Here is a 21211-nt window from a genome sequence, read left to right as displayed (position 1 = left end):
GGCACTTTTATAAGAATTTCACATATAGTAACTCATATAATCACCATATCAATGCCAAGAAGCAAGTACTACTATCATCCCCTTGTTAGGTAATGACGTAGAAGTACTCTGAGCTTAAGTGACTTTCTAAATTCAACAGCTAACCAGTGGCAGAGCCAGAATTTCAAACCAGGCAGTTTTTGGTGATTGTGAATAATGTGGGTATTAATAATTGTATAAAGATTTGTGCATGAATACATATTTTCACTTATTTTTTGAATATACCTAGGAGTGGGATTGCTGAGTCATATGCTTAGAGTATGTTTAAATCCATAAAAACCATACTAAATTGCTTTTAGAGTGGCTGTACCATTTTGCATTTACACCAGCCAAATAAGAAAGACCCACTTGTATTGGGAGCTGAAGTCCTGAGCTGTTCTCAGGAGAAATGACAGATACAGGTGAGGGGAAGGAAGGCAGCAAACCACACTGCCATGTGTATACCTATGCAACAATCTTGCATGGTCTTCACATGTACCCCAAAACCTAAAATACAATTAAAAAATTAAAAAAAAAGAAAGATCCACTTACTGAGCATCCTTGCCAATATTTGTTCTTACTACTATTTTTATTTAAGCTTTTCTAATATATGTATACTGCTATATATTGTGATTTTAAATTGCATTTCCTAAATGACTAGAGATGTTGAGCATCTTTTCATGTGCTTATTTCCCATTTGTGTATCTTTTTTGAAGAAGTGTCTGTTCAAATGATTTACTCGTTTATTAAATCAGGTTGTCTGTTACCTTATAAATGAATCTTGAGTGTGTTTATTTCTGGATATAAGTCATTTATCAAATGTGATTTGCAAATATTTTTTCTCAGGCTGTGGCTTGTCTTTTCATTCTCTTGGTGGTATCCTTCTAAGAGCAAAATTTCTTAATTTTGATGAAATCCAATTTATCTTTGTTGAATGTTATGGATTATTATTTTGTTGTCAAGTCTAAGGACTTTTGGTTTAACAAGGTCAAAAAATTATCTCCCATATTTTATTCTAAGAGTTTTATTTAAGTCTTCATTTTGGATTAATTTTGATATGTAACGTGAGGTATAGATTGAGATTTACATTCATTGTGTTCCAGCACCATTTATTAAAAAGATTGTATTTAACCTTTCTCCATTGAATTGCTTTTGCATTTTTGTAAAAAGCCAGTTGACCATATTTGTGTGGGTCTATTTCTGGACTCTCCAGTCTCTTCTACTTGTCTTTGTTCCTGACTTTTCACCAATACCATAATGGCTTAATTTCTGTAGATATTGTAAGTCTGAAAATAGCATAATATGAATCTTCTAACTTTGTTCTCTCCTAAAATGGTTTAGCTACTGTAGTTCCTTTTCCTTTCCATATGAATTTTAGATATGTCATTTATATTTACCAAGAATTTTGCTTTAATGTTGGTTAGTATTGCATTACACGTATAAGTAAATGTTAAGGGAATTAACACCTTGCTGTGTTGCATCTTTCAACTCATGAAGGTGTTCAATGTACCTCTCTGTTTATTTTGGTTAGCCACTCCATTTTTAGAGGGACACTGGTAATATATAATTCCACTTTAGAGAATTAATGGTATGAGAAAAATCGAAACTGCTAGAAAAACTATGTGACCAAAGTTTTTCATTACTTGATTCTTTGTAATAGCAAAAAAAAAAAAAAAAAAAAAAAAAAAAAAAAAAAAAAGTTACTATATATCTAACAATAGGAGACACATTCAAAATCATAATCAGCCATTAAAAAGATAGCTTTGCTGATGATACAATGACATGAGGAAAAATTACGAGATAATGTTAAGTAAAATAACCAGAATATGACATTTTATGTACTTAATTATTGTATCTCTATAAAAATATGACTAAAAAGAAACTGAAGGAAAATATTCTGAAATGAAAGTTCTTATTTTGTTAGAATTATGACTTCCTTTTTTATATTTTCTCAATTTGCATAATTTATATTACTTTCATAAAAATATTTAAGAAGCAATTTACTCATGTAATGAACCTGCACATTTACCTCCTGAACCTAAAATAAAAATGAGAAAACAATTTAAGAGGTATATTGCTGAACTAAAATTCATTTAGCAAAGTAACCAAGACAGTGGGTAGTTTCCAAACTAGAATGAGTAAAGAGATAGACTAGATTAAACAGCAGAAAGTTGAACTAGAAGAGGGGGCAGGCTGTGGCTGCATGAGAGACAACCTTGTGGGAAGCAAGAGGCTCAGTGGCTGCATTTGGGATAGAAGACCTCTAATGGTGGAATCCAACTTTTGAGGGGCAGTTATAGACATATAAGTGTTAGGTCAATAAAAGCAAGAATGTTCTATGGGGGCATCATGTTTACAGCAGTAGAGCTGGACTTTTCTCAATTGCTGAATGTTTTTGGGTAAATTAACCATTTTGTATCTCATTTACAAAAGTGTGATAATATGATCTAATTCTCAGAATTTTGGGACAATTAAGTGAGATGGTGCATATGAAACCTCTAGAACAGTGCTTGGAGCACTTAATTAAAGTCTTCCTTTCTGCCCTGTTCTAATTGGCAAATATGTCCAAGGATAGATGGAGGTGAGGTCTTTGTCACTGAAAGTCTTCAAATAGAGGCACTGTGCTCCCTCAGTACCTACAGGATAAACTTCCCAACCCTGATCTTGGCAGTCAAAGTCCTTCCTATATGTCACCACTCATGCCTATCTCATGTCTTGCCAATTCCCCCAACTGTGTGCCCTTTTCCACATCCATTGCAGACTTCTCTCCTTTTATCAAATGGGCCATCTCCTCCTCTGCTTCTGTGTGCTGCCCCCTCCCTCTGCCTGGGATCTCATCAACTCCTGTCTTTGACTGATGACCTCCTGTTTACACCATGTAAGATCCAGCACAGAGATCACAGATATTAATGAATTAATTTCTTGATCTATCTTCTAGGTCCCAATAGAAATTTTTATATACCTACACTTGCCTTTGTATGTGTGTATGTTGGGGGGTTGCCTCTTATGGCAGAATGTGAGGTCCATTAAGGCAGAATCTGTGTAGAAATCCTTAGTCTGTCTCTTTGGCAAATTCCAGGTGCCCCCTACTTAGATGCACACAAACATGCCAAGTGTAGGAGCATAAAAAGTGCATAGAGTAGTTGCAATGTGTTTATTAAATGAGTTACATTTATAGAGGAATGATTAGAGAAATGACCTCATAGTGTTATTTCCAGTCAAGGTACAATAACGATTTGATTTTCCATGAAAATAGTGTAAGATAAAAAGCAGATAATAATGCTTACTGGATAGAATAATTATACAAACATTAGACATTTTAATGACTCCATTTCTTATTTCTCCGAATGATATATTTAGCACCATTTTTGTGCTTTCTCCATTGCCAGTTTCTTTTTTAAGAAGTGCAAACACACACGCAGCTCTAATCATTTAGATGTGTCTGGATTATTGGAAACTTGACTACCCTATGTTCTCCAGCAAATGGACCTTGAGAGCTTGTTTGGATGTTGTAGCAGGGAAGCACAGCTGTTCCTATACCTTTAACCTAAGAAGGGTTCTCCCCTAAGGAAAAGCAGTGATAAGAGTGGAAAATGACACCCATCTAGCAAGCCAGATCAGTTGAATCAATCCTAACAATCAGTGGGTTAACAGATGTCGCAGCCAGACAGTCATCACATCTTCAATTGCCAATTATTATTTCATACCATTGTTATAGCTCATTTTTGATATTGTTCCTGAAAATACAATAATGTTGGCATTATCACTTTAAACAAGATACTGAATAAAGACAGGGCCCCATATGCTACTACAGTGGGAGAGATTTTCAGATCTCTCAAATAATGTTTTGGCACCATTCACTGTGCTTATTATTTATCATTGTGATCACAAGAAAAGAGCTTCCACAAGATGTGTTTTCTCCTCTAAAGTGATTCCTCTAGGTTTTTGTTTGTTTGGTTTTTGGCAGATAACCTGTATGTTGCTTCTATTAAACACTCCCTTCCTCCATTCCCCAAAGCCCTTCATTACTGGAATGAACACAGTAACACAAACAGACTCATCCTGCTCTTTTCCTGGCAACATATTAGTTGGAAATTGCAGAATCATAAAATAAATAACTAAGGCCAATCTAAAAACTAAGGTGTAAAAACCGCATCCTGGCTGTCTGGGCCTCTGATTGCTTTCTGTTCAACTCCCTTACTACTTCTCAGGCTGTGTTGGGTTTAGAGGACACCTAAAAAGCTAGTCCATCCTTCAACTTTGCAGCCTCCTCACTGCTCTTTAATCCAGGAGCCCCAGCCCATTCTCACACCCCTAGTGCTTTTGATGCAAAAGTGAATGGCAGGTTTGATACCTGGAAAATCCACCCTGATGTCGTCAGAGCCTGGTCTGTTAGAGTGGAGACCATGCAGCATCAGCCTTTGAAAGAACTGGAATTAAGATAAAAGCAATGTGCCAGTGACACTGGACTGGAAAGAGACCTCAGAGCTAGTTCTGATCCTACCACTACTTTATTATGTGACCCTCGGCTAGTCTCTTAATCATGGTGTGCTTCAGGTTCTCCATCTGTAAAGTGTTGAATTTTTTGCACTCTCCAGTACAGAAACACCAACCACATGTGGCTGGTTATTTGAATTTAAATTAATTAAATTTTAACAAAAGTTCAGTTCCTCATCCATTTCAAGTTCTCATTAGCAACATATGGCCAGTGTTTGCCATATTGGACAACACAAAACTCAACATTTCCATCACTGTAGAAAGATACAGTGAATAGAACAGCCCCAGATTATCTCTTCAGATTTGCTCTAGGTTTTTATGCTGAGTTTTATCAGGAAATCAAACCAAATCTTGTTTTACCTTCTAGACTGTGTATTCTAGACTGTGTTTAAAGCATATCTGACCAATTTATTTCTTCCTGAGGCTTATTTACAATACATTGATCAAATTTTACTCTAGTTCTGAGCAGTGCCCCTACTATATAAGATGGAACAAAAAATAAGGCTAAGTAGGTAGAAAGAGATAAAGCAAGTATTCCCATAAAATAGAGAAAAGTAGAGACATTTCAGGCATACACCTGGTTTGTTGGGCAATGCGTGGACCCATATATTTCTAATTCAGGTCTCAGGCAAAGTGTCTTTCCCTATGTTCAATAAGATTGATAATACTTTCATACCTAGGCTCTGGAAATAAGAGGGTACATCAGACCCTTGAATGGCCCTTTTAGGAGAGAAATTGTACTATAAAAACCCAAGACTTGATTCATATTTGCTTCCTCTCTCTCTCTCTCTCTCTCTCTCTCTCTCTCTCTCTCTCTCTCTCTTCCTCTCTCACTCTTTACTGCACTCTTCAGCTTTTCCATGGAGAGAGAGAGAGAGAGAGAGAGAGAGGAGAGAGAGAGAAAATGATGATAAAGTAGTTCTTATAACCACCAAAATATAATGGTCATCCAGAAAGGTGAAGGAGCCTTGTTCCCGTTACACGATTGGAGTGTTCCCTTTTAGAAAACCCGTCCTACAGAGCATGGTGGTGCCCAAAACCTAGAGCTCAAAGCCAGACACCTGGGCAGAGGTCCTTGAGCTGTATGATACTGTCTCCAAAACTCACTTATCTGACCTGTGAAATGAGAACAATAAAAACTACTTCTCTGTATTCTTCAATGGATTAAATGTGGTTACATAAATGAAACAGTGAATTCTAACCCCTAAATACATACAAGCTCCTATCGGATTGTTATTGTGACTCTTTTTGTTGTTCAGAAATTCCAAATATTTTCAAAGTATAACTTTGAATTTCATATTTCAACCCTTCACAAACTCTTTATCTGATTTGGCCAAGCAGTTTAGATGGCCCCTGTGATTTTCTTTAATATTAAGTATGTAAGCTCCTTTCCTGTCTTTAGTAGAGTGGATTTTTTTTTTCATTTTTGACCACTCCATAGTTCATAAGGCACATTGCAGCTTTTCAGATTGTCAAATTTGTTTAATTAGCCCAGGACCCTGCCAGGTTGGTTTTTGTCAGCTGTATAACAGCCTCTGTGGATGGTTTGCAAATCTGTGATCGGGTTTTTTTTTTTTTTTTTTAATAATTTTGCAAATTTCTTTCCATCTTTAATACAACTGAAGGAGAGAAAACTATATGAGCAGGAGGCAGTGGTGGCAGTGGGAGTAGGAGGGTAACAGGCTGCGGCATTGGAAAAAGAGATGTGAGTAGAGCCGAGTATGAAACCACTGGTTGGCAACTGGCTTTCGGACCAGAGTTACAAATTGATTACAAGTAACGGTTGGAATCCCAGGTCTGAGAGATCCAGGTTTATGTGTGTGTTGAGGATAGAGTACAGTTCTCCTTGAGCTGCTTATTTACTTCAAGACCAATGTTTCACTTGCACACCAGAACCTTCCTAGGTAAAGATTTGACATTGTTCCCTTTGAATCTTCTATTTGGTGCTTTGCTAAATGTATAGCCAGGAGTAGAAGTATTGATCTGGTTACCCCAGGAGATATTTTAGGCCAAAAAAAGAAGTTTAAAGAGGATTTGGAGACATTTATGGGCAGTTGATTCTCGGAGGGATATTAGGGAAGCTTGCAAGGAAGGGTGGGGGTAGTTGCGATGCACCCCTTCCTTATGGTTTGTAAATGTTTTGAAGTACAAATGTGGATGCCCTAAAAGATGCCAATGGGAAACTATTAATGAAATAAACTTTTATAATAGTCTCCCTGTGTGATTGTTGCCTTTTAATTTTTTTAAAAAATAAGACTGTAGTAAAATCCAATAATTAGATTGGATTGATGTTTAACAAATACTTAGTATACAATATCTTCCACATATGAATCAATAGCTACTTGTGCCTTATACTGACAAGTGGCTATTTACACCGGGGCACAGAGGGACCTGCTTTCCTGGGTTTCACTCAGGATTGAAGCTTTATAGCACGCCTATGGGGCCACATTTTTGTACATACCACTGGCCCCCAGTGTGAGTTTAGAATATTCTCCTTCTTCATCAAATATCCTTTTAGAAAAAGATATGCCTCTCACTTGTGCTGCATTTTTGCCATTGTTAATATGGAATATAGATGCTATTTATTTTCCATTATTTGGAGGAATTGCAGAGAAAAACGAATCTGGGGAGATGAGTGACTCTCCAGGCATTCAGAAATACTCAAACTATTAGGGGCTTGGAATACTTGGAGGGGGCTTTCTGAATCAATTTCACTGTGACTTAGTAGTGGTTTTTATGTTTTTAAATTTGGGCTACTGCAAAGAATTTGATACCTCTGTTGGTTTATTTTTATTTTTATTGATGGGTGTCTGGTGTGGGGGGCTGTAGAGAGGGCCTGTGTTCAGTAGTTAGTCTGATATCTTGTGATAGATTTGTTAGTTAATTTCATGTGAATGGGACAAACCATTTCTCTTTCATCCTCCCGTGCTGTGATTCTAAGATTGAAATAGCTGTTTCAGAGGAAAGACAATTCCATGTAAATCATATTGGATGGAGTTTCAGTTGTGTTAGTGGCCTGGTACCTTACGTTTACTGAGCTCAGGAATAATGAGAGAGCAAAGCTTATAGACAAGTTGTTCACTGGAGGTTTCTTTAATAGATATTACTTCTTTATTCCCCAGCAATTGAGCCTTTGTCCCTTCTAAAAGCAGTTGTCATGAACTCCGAATTACATTTTTCTTAATGTGGTAGGTGTAAACTACAAGAGAGTTATCATGTTCAAAAAGCTATAGCAGCCCTTAGAAATGGAATACTAACGCCTTGTGTAATTCTTTGAAAAGGCTTAAACTGAGGATTGTGTAAAATGTATCCTCCTGCCCACCTTTGCCTAGAGTTGTCATTCTCTGGTACCTTTCACTTATAGCATAAGCTTGCTTTCTAAAGGACTGCTGTGTTGACGCATCGACAACGTGTTTCTCCAACAATGTGAAATCAACAAATCTTTTTGGTAATTTCTGAAGCGTGTTAACAAATTGTACATTATTCTCTTTAAAAAATAGAAAAAAATCAATTCTGATAGGGTTATTTTAATTCTACATTGAATGGTAACTGGTAATTGTTATTACTTTACTCTCATTCCAATTATGAATACTCTAGTTACCTAGAGTACCACCAGACCCTGTACCTGGACCTAGTCTAGCTTCCTGGCTGATAGATGCCTTGCAGGGAGTAGACACTCAATAAATGTTTTCTGATTGAATGAAATTAAATATAGATTATTAGATATGGTGCTGGAGGAGAAGCTAATGAAAGTGTGTGAGTTTTATTACATTGGTTTGCCTGAGCTGGTGCTAAAGGAGCAAATTGGAAGGTAACCACTGAGAAACATCTCATGCTGTGAGGATATAGCATGCCATTCCATCTTGTGAAGTGACTTTGAAAGAATAAAAAATTATGGCTGTAGTATTATGAAAGCCTAGCGAATTATCTCAAATTAGTATATTTTAAGTGATGGTTGTTGGATGTAGTTGATGGGAAAATAATTTGAAACAGAAAAGCTAGAAAGTCAGTAGTGGCAGTTAAAAATAACTTTTGAAAGGAGTTACAATTATCTGGTGTCAAAATTAGCCTCTTTTTAAGAATGTAAGAAACAGCTTCATCATGTGTATACCTCCGTAACAATCCTGCATGATCTGCACGTGTACCCCAGAACTTAAAGTATAAAAAAAGAAAAATATACATAATTATTGTTTTAAGTTATGATAATAAAGCTCTCAAGTGGAATTTTTTTTAAAAAAAAAAAAGAGTGTAAGAAACCATTTCAAGGGTTAGAAATGTTTAGAACTGGCCCCCAAGAAACTTCTGAACCCTGAGATACCTGAACTGGACCACTTAGCAAAAGCCCTCTATCTTGATTCCCTTTTTGCTACTGCTCTTTGCAAAACAGTTTCTCAGTGGCCACTTCTTACATTTCTAACCTTTGAACTTGTGTTAATTTTGCCTGTATTGAACAAGGCAAACAATTCAGTGTGTTCAATCTGATAACATTTCCTAGTGAGGTGTCTGGTCTTCTATTCTGACTGGTTCAACATATTTTACACAGAGACGAAGGCCATAATAAAGATTAAAATTGACAAGGCATTCATGTGTTTAGGGAGTCAAATCCGTTTAGTTAGATGGGCTGTGGCCTCAGGTTGCTGCTGCTGAAACCTTTTGCCTAACTAAAAGTCTGGTCGAATTCTGTCCAGTATATCACTATAGTATAGCGTTCTGTTCCCCTGTAGTTACCTTTGGAGACCTTTCTTTGCAGTGTCTGAATGTAGAATGCCCAAGAAGTAACTTGGCCAAAAAAAAGGTGCAAGAATAAGTCCTGCACATGGTCATATATGTTCCTGTTGTATTTAGTGGGTTAAATGGAATTGATTGCATCTGACAATGGCAAGAAGATAGCTTGATTGATTGCCTGATTGAGTGCACAGTGGAGATTCAGAATACTGATCACTGTACTTCCCAATTGTACATTATAATTAGGGCTCTTTTTAAATGGAACCCTGGTTTGGGGGCTGCCAGGATGAAGGCAGCCAATGTGAGCTGAACTTTTTGCATGTACAGTCCTGGGTCCGAAGAAGAAAATGTCCAGATTCCCTTAAACAACTGCCAGCACTAAACAGTTTGAATAAAGAATTCAATTATTTATTTGAAGAAACATTGCCAGGGTTTTTATACCACACCATTGAAATAATAAGTTATTGTTAGAAACTTTTAAGAGAATTGCATTTTGTGTTGACCCATTGTTATGCCATGATTGAGAAGTTATGTTTAACTTAACAGTTGGTTTTACACTTCCTCTCTATGAGCACTTGCATGGAAATTAGAGGAGCAATCTCAGGAGACAGTCTTGACAGCATTCCAAACAGAGGAATATTCATTCAATTGAATGGAACAGAGTTTTGACCACTAGAGAAGCTTGGCAGGAATGGTTAGTGATCAAGCCCAGGAAAGTCTGTGGTTCCACTGTTGTTAGACTTTCTAAGAGCTGAGCAAACAATCAGACAAATTGGGCTGTTAGCTGTCTCACTGTGAAACAATAGGCTCCCCTCAGCGTGTTCCCCCCACCCCTATTCCTGGGAGAATGATAACTTTCCTTAGCCAATTTAGTCAGCTGTGTTTATATGTCATGCAAAACAACTGCTCCAGATTTAGTATTGCATTTTCTCATATGTATCTGACTTTACAGAGATAAAGTATATAATTATCTGATTAGGTAAAGCAGTGCAGTTGGTTCACAATCCCCACTCCACCATCTTTTAGGAATCCCTTTTCACTGTTATAGGAAGAGGCCATTTCACCTTCAGAGACGAACTGCTCACTGCTTTCTAAGGCAGTAGGCTCCATGGTTGGAAAGTTCACATGATTGGAAATTCTTAGTTTGAGCTAAAATTGGTCCCCTGACAACTTTACTTATACAGCCAGTCTTAACCTCTTGGTCCACAAAGCAGTCTCAAATCTCTTTCACATGAAAGCCTTTCATGGATTTAAAGACACTCCTCACTCTCCCTTTTCTGTGGACTAAACTTTCCCTGTTTCTTTAATGTGTATGTATATATGAGATGAGCGTTCCAATCTGTTACCATTCTGGTAGCTGTCCCTTAGAGATACTGCAGTATTCCCATACCCCCACTGAGATGGGACATCTAGGAGAGCACTCTGAGAGGGCTCAGAGAGGAAAAAAATCAGCAGCACTTCCCACATGCCCTACTTCCTTCCAAGGGGAATTTCATTTGGAACAGCCAAGCTCCCTGACCCTGGGCAAAGGGCCCCTGTCCTTCAGAAGCCTGCCTGAGGGGCAATAGCAGAGAAGCAGGCAAATTCCTGTGTCTGTACAGGCTGCACAGCAGTGTGACTACACTCTGGTACACCACATGGGGAACAGCAGCCTGTGCAGATCACATCCAGCCTGTGAATCCTTTTACAAATGTGTAGCTCCCTCCATGGGCCCATCATAACCCTACTCCTGCTATTGTTGTCCATTTCCTATTAACAGCCCCACTGCTGCTACAGATAAGGGTGCTAATGCCCCTGCCTGGCTTTGCTCTCCTATCAGGGAGAAGCAGAATGTCCTACAGGCTGGTTAGCAATTGATAGCAGATTGAGGGCCAAGGAAGGATTTGATTGCTGCTCTCCTGAACTCTAGCCCCAGGACCGCCCTTTCTCTGCATCCTAAGGGCCCTGTTGCCTTATTCCCTCACAATCTGGTGTTCAGCTGCTTCATTCCTCCATTTCTGGCTCCTCACAGAACTGTCAGGAACCATGGATACAAAGGTCCTAATTCATTCATTCAAACAAATTAGGTTTTCTGGTGAGTCATTAACGCTGCCCCCCACCCCACACACACACGGATCTGTTTTTGTAAATGCATGAGGGTCTTTAGATAAAGAAACAGATTCAACAGTCTAATAAGAAGGCCTCATTCACATACATGGGACATGTGGATTAAACGTTTTCAGGTTTACTTTAGTTTTGGAGAAGGAAAGATGCTGATGTTTCTTCATCCTTAGTCTGTGATGGCTTGTAAAGCTACTCAGTAGGATGCTTCTTGGGAGTATGCTATCTGGAAAACAAAACTAAAAAAGAAAAGAAAGAAAGAAAAGAAAAAAAGGAAGGAAGGAGAGAGGGATGAAGGGAACAAGGAAGGGAGGGCCCCTCCAATGGAAATCAGAGACCAAGGTTAATTATCATGACTCAGTTACCATGACTCGTCAGTTATGTACTTCTGATTCCCTGTGAAAATATTAATAAACTTGAACCGATTTTGCAGATGTATTCTTCTATTCAACCATATTTTTATTTGAGCCACTCAGCTGTTCCCATCTATTCTTAATCACAATAATTTGTGAATACTTTCAAAATTGTGTTTATTACGTTCTTGGTATTTCAGTAGAGGGAAGGGAGAAAGGTGTATGCAAGCCGCATCTTGAGCTTTGGGCAGATCCCAAGCTGCCTGGTTGCTGAGCCAAGGCATGCAGGCTTATACTGGCAATGTACAGCCATACCTGTTGGGCTGGTAGCAATGAGCTTTGAATGTGTACAATACTATATGGTTTCCAGAGCCCTTGCAGACTTATTAATTTGCTTTTCCTTATGTCAAGCCCCTGCAGTAGACAGAACACATAGAATCAGAGATGAACAGTCCTAACTGGAAGCACTAGAGGCCATCCAAGCAAAGGCCACATGTTATAAGCAGGAAAGCTGAGGCCCAGAGCAGAGAAGCAACTTGACCAGAGCTGCCTAGATAGCTTTTTGCAGAGCTAGACTTGAATTAAGCTCTCCCTATCTTAATACTTAGTCCAGGTTGCTTTGGGGGCTCTTTCTGACTGTAACAACATCAATGAAATATGTGAACTATCATCATCATTTGCCTTCATTAAAGTGGCCATTTGAAAAATTGCCCTAATCATCTCTTCAGTTTGAGCTCTTTTACGGTAAGTACCTTAATATTTATGCTTAACCCAAACACATTATTTGAACAGCTGCTATATGCCAGGTATAATGATAGCCCCTAAAAGGAATACACACACACTCACACACACATGTGTGCCCACACACACTGGTCCTCTCACTTCTGGTGACTTTCCCCACTACCTTGTTCTCTGCATCTTTGCTCATTCCCCTCTCAAGGTGATTTGCTTGTCAGGCAGTGAGCTCTTCAAAGAGAGGTACTTGACTTTATCATTTCTGTGTCCCAGTGACTGGCTTATAATGGCTACACATTAAAAATTACTATAACAAATGCAAAGAATCCACCAAACAGAGCTGCCATTTGCTGTATGACCTTGGACAAGTCACTTTACCTCTTTGTGCTTCAATTCCTCATCTGTGAAAAGGGTGTGAGGCTAATCCCTGCCTGTTTAGTTTTTGGTACAGAAAGACTACACACTAAGGAGGAGAGATGCAAAGGTGAATAACGTAAGGCTTGTGACAACATATGAGTTACTTGAGATAACAGCAATTCAGGTAGCTGTATGTTAGGTGAGTACAGAATCCATTTCAGATTAGCAAAGCCTGGAACACAGACTGTCTTCTGCCCTTTCGCCTGTCACATACCAAGCTTTTGTGTCTAAATTAGGCAAAGCGAGGATACCTGAAAGTGGTTCTGGATTTGTTTTGAGTCCTAGCCATGAGCTATGGTATAGATAATATGGTGGAAATTGAACCTTTTGTGATTTTGTGGGGTTTGACTCTGGGGTCTTCATATCATATTAATATAAGTGTCTTCTTATTATTAGAAATTATGTAGAATGCTCTACCACTTATGAAACCTATTATTTGCCAAATACTAAAAGATTAAACAGTATTCCTTAGTCTTTTTTTTTTTATTATCCATGTTAGTCAGTCTTACAAAGTGGGAGACATATTTCTTATAGTGGAAAGAGTATGCACTCTTGCACCAGTAGCCAACCTTTACTTACTACTAAATGTAAGGCTGTGTGTAAGTGACCTCAACTTGTGGAACCCCCATTTCCTCAGTTGCCCATTGGGAATATGAATTCCTTCTCTCTCTCTCTCTCTCAAAGGATCAAAGGATCCCAAACATGAAGTAGCGCTTCTTTGTGGAAGTTCGGACTAATCTCAAGTGTGTGTGTGTGTGTGTGTGTGTGTGTGTGTGTGTGTGTGTTTGTGTGTCAACTTATTTTTGTTAAAAGAGGAGTGATTCTTGGTATTGTGTACAGGTACTCATCATTGGATCCTATTGGTAAAAGCTGTAGCAACATTTTGGGAGCAGGGGCTCATCCCTACCTGATTACTGGGTGAAGGATTAGTAAAGTTGGGAAATAATGCATAGGTGTTCTTATCTTAGGAACAGCAAGAACAGAAAATGTATTAATATTCAAGTGTTAATGAAAAGGATAACAATGGAATATCTGCTGTGAGTGTGCCGCACTTTACAAGTCTGACTCATTTTGAGAAGTGAAAGAGCTTGCTCCAAAGTCTTTTGCAGAATATATTCTTTCAGGAAATTATATTCCTTTAACTACATCCTGCTACTGTAATTAAATGCATCATCAGTAACATGGACTCAGTGTGCTGTTTCATGAAATTTCACAGTTCCAAATACTGTTTGAAACTGTTTCAAATACAGTTTGAAATCAGTTGTAATTGAAAATGCAAAAGTTTGTACAGTTTCATGTGGATTGGCCAACAGGGCAGTATGCACCACTCGTAATTCAAGATAATCAGATTCTGCCTCAGAGTAAATACGGAAATCTAAGGGAAAAGCTACACCTTTGAGAAGTAACTTTATTTTTCCCTGTGTCTGAAACACCTTTTAATAAACCCAGAGGTACACCTCTAAAATCACTGGTGAAACCGGATAAAACTAAGCCTCTAATCAACTTAGGCATATCCAGTAGTTTCTGAAAACAGACAACACTCCTTTTTCAGGCAGAGGCTTGCTGTTTTTTGGCTCTAACTAAATATGAACTATATTTTATTTATTTTGAAATAAGTATATTTTGACAAAAATCATATATACTTACAGGGTAAAACAGGATGTTTTGATATGTACATACATTGTGGATTAAATGAAGTTAATTAACATATTCATCACCTCACATACTTGTTTATGGTGGGAATATTTAAAATCTCTCAGCAATTTTCAAGTATACAGTACATTATTACTATTAATAACTATAGTCACCATGTTATACAATGGATCTCCAGAACTTACTCCTTCAAAATGAAACTTTGTATCCTTATACCAACATCTCCCCCATCCCAAGCTATATATTTTGAATGATCTATTTTGGAAATGAGCCTTAATCAGAAAAAAAATCTAAATTTTAAAAGACATCATTGAGGATTTTAAAAACTCATAATAATTAGAATTCAGCTTTAAACTGTTGTCACATAGAGATAATTTGGGGGCAGTTTTGATGAATACATAAGTAGGATTTGTCATAAATGTTATCAATTGGCTACAAATGCACAACTCAGAAACACTTGGAAGTAGTCTATCTCTTAAGTAGGTTAAGCATCTCCTCTAAACTGTGTATGCATTTTTAATATACTTTCCTCCTCCTTTTTAAATAGTGCTACGTAAAATTCCATCTTTGTCAGAATAATACTTACAAATTCTGCTTCAGCAGTGCCACTGTGAATGAATCTGTGAAGTATCTCTTTGCATTACAGCTCTTCATACATCAAAGACTCTTTTTGAACTGGGTAATTATAGAAGGAAAAAACACCTTGTTTTAGTGCTACTTGAGAGTTCTATTATCTTTGAAATGACTAATTATGTTACTTATGAAGACTGGAAAAAAACAAGTATTATGAAACTTACTCATTTAAAAAGACTTCCATAAACTTGAATCCCTTCATCCCTCCCCAAATCCCTCCTTTATTTCTGTCATGACTTTTGTTTAATACTTAATGTTTATATATGAAAATGATGACTCCAACACATACTGACTCCCGCCTTCTTCACAAAACTTATCATCTTTCTGTTGCTGGGATTCTGAGCATGTGATTTAATTATCTTTGTTCTTAGGGTAAAGCATATTGGCCACGTGCCCTCAGACTCAAGTAAGATTTGAACAGCACCTCTTCCAAACTCAGTATTTGTTTTTTTGTTTTTTGTTTTTGTTTTTTTCCAAACTGAGTATCTGAAAGAGCTGCTGATAACAGAGGGTGGGAGCCTCAGGGGCTTTTCCTGTTTTGAGACTTGAACTCACAAATACACTGTCTGTGTGTGTGGCTTTGTGAAACCGAGCTACAAATCACATAACAGTCTTCTCTGTGAATGAGAAAGAATTCTTCTCAGCTGCTTCATCTTTGCATTGGAAAACCCACAATATGTGCATCATGTGTCACTAATGGTTGGACTGTATCAAGAGAAGATGAGTATCAGAAGGCAGTGACAGTACTGTCCTCCCTTGAGCTGACAGATCACAACTGGAATAGGACACCATGAGTTAGAAGTGCCCCAGGCAATCTGGAATTCCTCCTGGAAGCCCCAAAGATAGTGACAAGAGTATGGAAATTGAGCATTAGAAGAAAAGTTGAAGGTTCCCAATAAATGACTGAAGAAGCTGAGAATGTCTCAGCCTGGTGAACAGATAGATAAATTACCATCTTCCAACAGCTGAAATCTTGTCATTCAAAAGAAGGAGGAGATGCATTCTGTGCAGCTCCAAAGTACAATCTATAGGTAGAAGTTCCTGGGTGACAAGTTTTTAGCTCACAACAAGGAAGAGCATCTGCTGGATGGTCCAAATGACTTTAAAATCACCTTAAAATTTAAGTCAATTGGCCGGGCATGGTGGCTCACACCTGTAATCCCAGCACTTTGGGAGGCTGAGGCAGGTGGATTACCTTGGCCTGGCCAAGATGCTAAAACCCCATCTGTACTAAAAATACAAAAATTAGCTGGGCACGGTGGTGGGTACCTCTAATCCCAGCTACACGGGAGGCTGAGGCAGGAGAATTGGTTGAACCTGGGAGGCGGAGGTTGCAGGGAAGCAGAGATTATAGTGAGCCTAGCTTGCACCACTGCACTCTAGTCTGGGTGACAGAGCAAGACTCCTTCTAAAAACGAAAGAGTAAATTAAGTTAGTAAATTTAAAGGACCTACTCTGTTTACTGCCAAGAAAGGGCTTGATTTTCTATGTGCCCTGAAACAAAGTTGCTTTATTTTTCCCCATCAGGAGATGACCCATTCCTGGCCTACTCCTCTCACTGCCATGCATACTGCTGGACACTCTGAGCAGAACACATTTTCCATCCCAGGACAGGTCAGTTCTCCTCCTTCCTGCATTTTTCTTTGTGTTATTTTAATTATACCAGTCTTCGAACTGTATTCTCAGTGACAGAAATGGCCTTGGTCTTCTAGTACCATAAAATCTAGACACACTCTCTCTCACCCTTCAATATAGCAATATGAAGATCATTTTTATTGAAAGTGAATCTTTAAGATAATATACACACAGATACTGGCATGCATATCTTACTCCATAGGGTATTGTCCAAGTCACTGTACCTAAAACGGATGAATCAGAAATTGAAGGACTCATCCCTTAAGAAATATCAAATAAATGATGGAACAACAACATTCAAGATTTTAAAGTTACAAAACCTGTATTCTTTAATGAACTGATTTTCATTTTTATCACTTTCCAGTTCTTGCTCACAAGAAGATGGATCTTTGCAAAACACTACATCACATTGACAGAGCTTTTTCTTCTACAGTTCTATTGTTAAATGTTTAATAATATTTTTATTTACTTTCTCCCAGTAAGATTTGCTTCATTGCCGGCAGTTTTTAAAATGCATAGACATGGCTATTCTAACATGCTTTAAAAATATATATAATGTCTTCCTTTCTTCACCCATTCCTTTCTTCCTTCCATCCATTTATTCAGAAATAATTTGCTGAGAATATACAATGGAGTTAAAGTTAGGGGTGAAGAAAAATCCTCTAACATGTTATCACATAGATCACAAAACAATGTAGTAAGTGTCTTTATAGAGAAGATAAGACTCAGAGTATATCTAACACTTCCCTGGGGAGTTGAAGAAGTGCTCACCACTGATGTGGCAGCATTTAGAGGATAATTAAGATGCTGATGGGTGAAGAAGGGCCCAAGAGAAGAATATGGCATGCAGAAGACTAGTGTGAGCCAGGTCATGGGAGATGAGGGATCATACTGTAATGCATGGTGATATAAGGTCTCAAGTGACAGAATTAAAATTTGTGTGATGAAGGGTGGAAAGAGAGGAAACCTGGGCAAGTAGGTGCATCTTTGGAAAGTGCCTCAGATACCACCTGACAGAGTTTGGACTTTATTTGTAGAAGGACAAACACCCAAAGGAGAAACCCTTGGGTTTTAGGGTAATGATTTTGACAATAACACTGGTCCAAATCTTGATTAATGATCTTCCTTCACCTATGAAAGAGGTCAGAACTAAATGAACAGTGAACTCACTCTCCCTGTATGGGTGTATGCTATTCCTTTTTGCATTCCCACTCACCCTCTTTAGACTTCTGTGACTTACTGTCCTCCCTAGCATCTCCAGCAAAGGGAGCTCTCCATCCAGTTCAGGTCCAACGCTTGGACAGCAATTGCAATGTTTTCAGCTGGGTTCTCCAATTTTGGAGATAATTTGTGCAAGTTGCAATTTTGACATTTACAAGTGTATACAATAGAACTGTTGTTTAAATGGGCTTTTGTAGTAAGTGCACAATTTAGAATCAGGCACAATTTGCATTTTCTGTCAATTGTCTGTGTTACCATCAACCCCATAATAAAGGTAGAAGCAAGTGGGCTAAAATGGTGAAAGCAAGAAGTCTATATACTCACTCCTTTTTCATTTGATTCCTGCCAAAATGTTGGTTTGAAAGAAAAGTACGTTGTAAATAACAAGCAACACATATAATGGTACCATGTGCCTCATGTCATCATTTTTTGTGGACTCCTTTGCTATTGGTTTTCACCTGTCAATTTTCTCAGCGCCTGTGCCTCTAGAAGTGTTTCCCCTTCCTTGCCACCTGTGATTTGCAAATTAGTGGGAATCAAGTAGTCTAGCATTTTAGAGTCCTTTGTCAAAAGACAATTCTCTATCAGGAAGATCACAGAAGCGCCTGAGCAGCAAACTATATGGGCTTTGTGACAGACAGCTCTTTCTCTAAGAGGTCTTTTCTGCCTCTTAATGAGTTTGTGGTAGTCTTCTGGAGTGGTGATCTTGCCAGAAGACAAATCTCTTGAGCAACAGAACCATAGTAAATACACTGGAAATTTCACTTTTGATTAAAGCAAAGTGTTATAGTTCTTCCTTATTTTTTATAAAACATAAAGAATACTGTGAGCCTAGTTCATTTACAGAGAGTCAACATTAGGCTTAATAAATAGATTACTTGGAACAATGATTGATAGAACTAATTCTTGTATTTACTTGAATTCCTTGTCTCCAGTTTTGGAATACCTGCCTTGTGGTTTGTACTGTTTCTCTTCCATCCATACGGTGCCATGTGTGCCCTGAACATTACTGTAATGCTTCTGCCTTCAAGTTTTGTCAGTATCCACACAGGTGTGCCAGACTCCCAGCAAGGCAGTAGGTGCAAATCTGAATTTCTCAAAACAGTGAATGAATTGTGTATAGCGTGACTTTCAAATCAAATTTAACTTCCTTTAAATAACACAGTCCACCAACATTTGACATTGCTTACTGTACTTCGACAGACTTGCAATGCAGTTTTAAGAACAATTCTTATATACAAAATGAGGTACATCTGTGCAATGTGTCATAGAAAGTTGGATCTGTTTCTATAAAAGGGAAAAACTGAGCAAATCTATTAATTATGATCTTGTTTACGGTTTTAAAACAAACACGATTGTTTGACTCAAGCCCTCTTTACTCTTTTAGAGACATCGTTTTCCAGCTAAGTGAGAAATTAAACACTTTAATTTCACACATATGGGTCATTTGTTCCCATGTTACACACAGTTCCAAATAGATACACGTCTTACTTATAATTTTGATTAAATGGCAGTTATGATCATGTTGCAGCATGTTTGGCTGGCAAGTATTTATCCTTCAAATAGAACTATAGACAGAAGCCTAATTAATGGAATTGTTAACAGCAGTTTCCTATTTGCAAACATTAGTCAACTATATCTTCAGCAATGATTAATATACTGCTATTCTCCTTGTGTCATTTAACTAATGTTTGTATCATATATGTTCTTCCTTATAGGAATCGCAGCATCTGACCCCAGGATTCACCTTACAAAGTAAGTGGTTTTGAAAAATCCTTCTTAGTCCAAACATCCATGTCCTCTGCTCCCTCACTTTTTCCTTTTTCCTACTCAAAATCATTAAAACATGAAAGAACAATAATAACAAAAAGTTATTTTAATTGTTAATTTTTAGCTCTCAGAAGTAAGTGAGGCCGGGCAAGGTGGCTCACGCCTGTAATCCCAGCACTTTGGGAGGCCAAGGCTGGCAGATCACGAGGTCACGAGTTCGAGATTAGCCCAGCCAACATAATGAAACCCCCATCTGTACTAAAAATACTAAAATTAGCTGGGCATGGTGGTGCACACCTGTAGTCCCAGCTACTCGGGAGGCTGAGGCAGGAGAATTACTTGAACCTGGGAGGCAGAGGTTGCAGTGAGCCGAGATCACATCACTATACTCCAGCCTGGGCAACAGAGCGAGACTCAATCGCAAAAAAATAAAAAGAAAAATAGAAAAAAGAAAAAAAGAAGTAAGAAGATGCAAAGTTTGTCTGTCTGTACTTGGCCTTTTTCACTTAACATAATGACTTTTATTTCCATGATAGATCTAATTGGTTCCTTTTTTTTTTTTATCTATTACTTATCACAAGAAGGTAACTTGGGGGATTACATGTTTGGAGATTAATTTAATTCAGAATAATCATTTGACAGTAGAAACATGAACAGTAATTGTTTATATCTTTTGTTTTCAGAGTGGAATGACCCAACCACCAGAGCTTCTACAAAGTCAGTATCTTTCAAATCGTGAGTGGTTGGATTTCCAAATCAGGCCTTTTGGGGGATATTTGTCAAGGAAACAGTGCCTTAGTGTTGAGCTAATTTTGTTCTTTCCTCTGCACCTTGGAACTATGAACCTTGACTCATAACAATATGTAGTTTGGTTGGGGTGTAGGGAGAATCAGATTTGTCATTGTCTTAGTCTGCTTGGACTGCTTTAACAAAATACCGTAAACAACATGCCTTATAAACAACAGAAATTTATTTGCCACAGTTCTGGAGCCTGAGAAGTTTGAGATTAATACACCAGCATAAAGGGCATCTTGTGAGGGACCATTTCCTCATAGAAAGCTGTTTTCTTATTCTAATCCCACATGGTGGAAGAGGCAAGGAGTTTCTCTCGGGCCTCCTCTTATAAGGGCACTAATCCCATTCATGAGGGTTCAACTCTCATGTTATGATCCCCTCCCCAAATACCCACCTTCTAATTCTATCACTTTTGGGGTGAGGATTTTAGCATATTAATTTTGAAGTGATTCAAACAGATTATAGCACCCATAATAAGTAACAGTAAAATTAATGAGATCACCATTAGGCTCTCTAAATGTGTAGACACACATGAGGTTGATACCTGAGATATGAAAACAACTGTGATTTCAGTGAAAAAAGAAATCTCTAGATGGTTTGTTTCCCACATTTTAACTAGTTGTTCAAACACTGTATAATTTCAGCTAAAGACATTATTT

At 38.0% G+C, this 21211-nt stretch overlaps 1 protein-coding gene across 4 annotated transcripts in view; it reads left to right on the top strand.

Annotated features, from left to right (window-relative positions):
• AFF2 (ALF transcription elongation factor 2) overlaps positions 1 to 21211 on the top strand; it is a 495721-nt gene that overhangs the window by 326078 nt on the left and 148432 nt on the right. For 2 of the 4 annotated variants that reach the window (XM_010349738.2, XM_074392139.1), the window contains exons 5-7: positions 16659 to 16745; positions 19706 to 19742; positions 20441 to 20474. In XM_010349738.2, the coding sequence (XP_010348040.1) occupies positions 16659 to 16745; positions 19706 to 19742; positions 20441 to 20474 (158 nt within the window). The remainder of the gene's footprint in view (positions 1 to 16658; positions 16746 to 19705; positions 19743 to 20440; positions 20475 to 21211) is intronic. The other 2 variants (XM_010349740.2, XM_010349739.2) reach the window with 1 other exon arrangement.

The sequence above is a fragment of the Saimiri boliviensis genome, chromosome X (assembly GCF_048565385.1).
Source record: "Saimiri boliviensis isolate mSaiBol1 chromosome X, mSaiBol1.pri, whole genome shotgun sequence".
Classification (NCBI taxonomy): domain Eukaryota; kingdom Metazoa; phylum Chordata; class Mammalia; order Primates; family Cebidae; genus Saimiri; species Saimiri boliviensis.
Note: the sequence above shows the minus strand (reverse complement) of the source record. Positions and strands in the feature narration are given on the sequence as shown.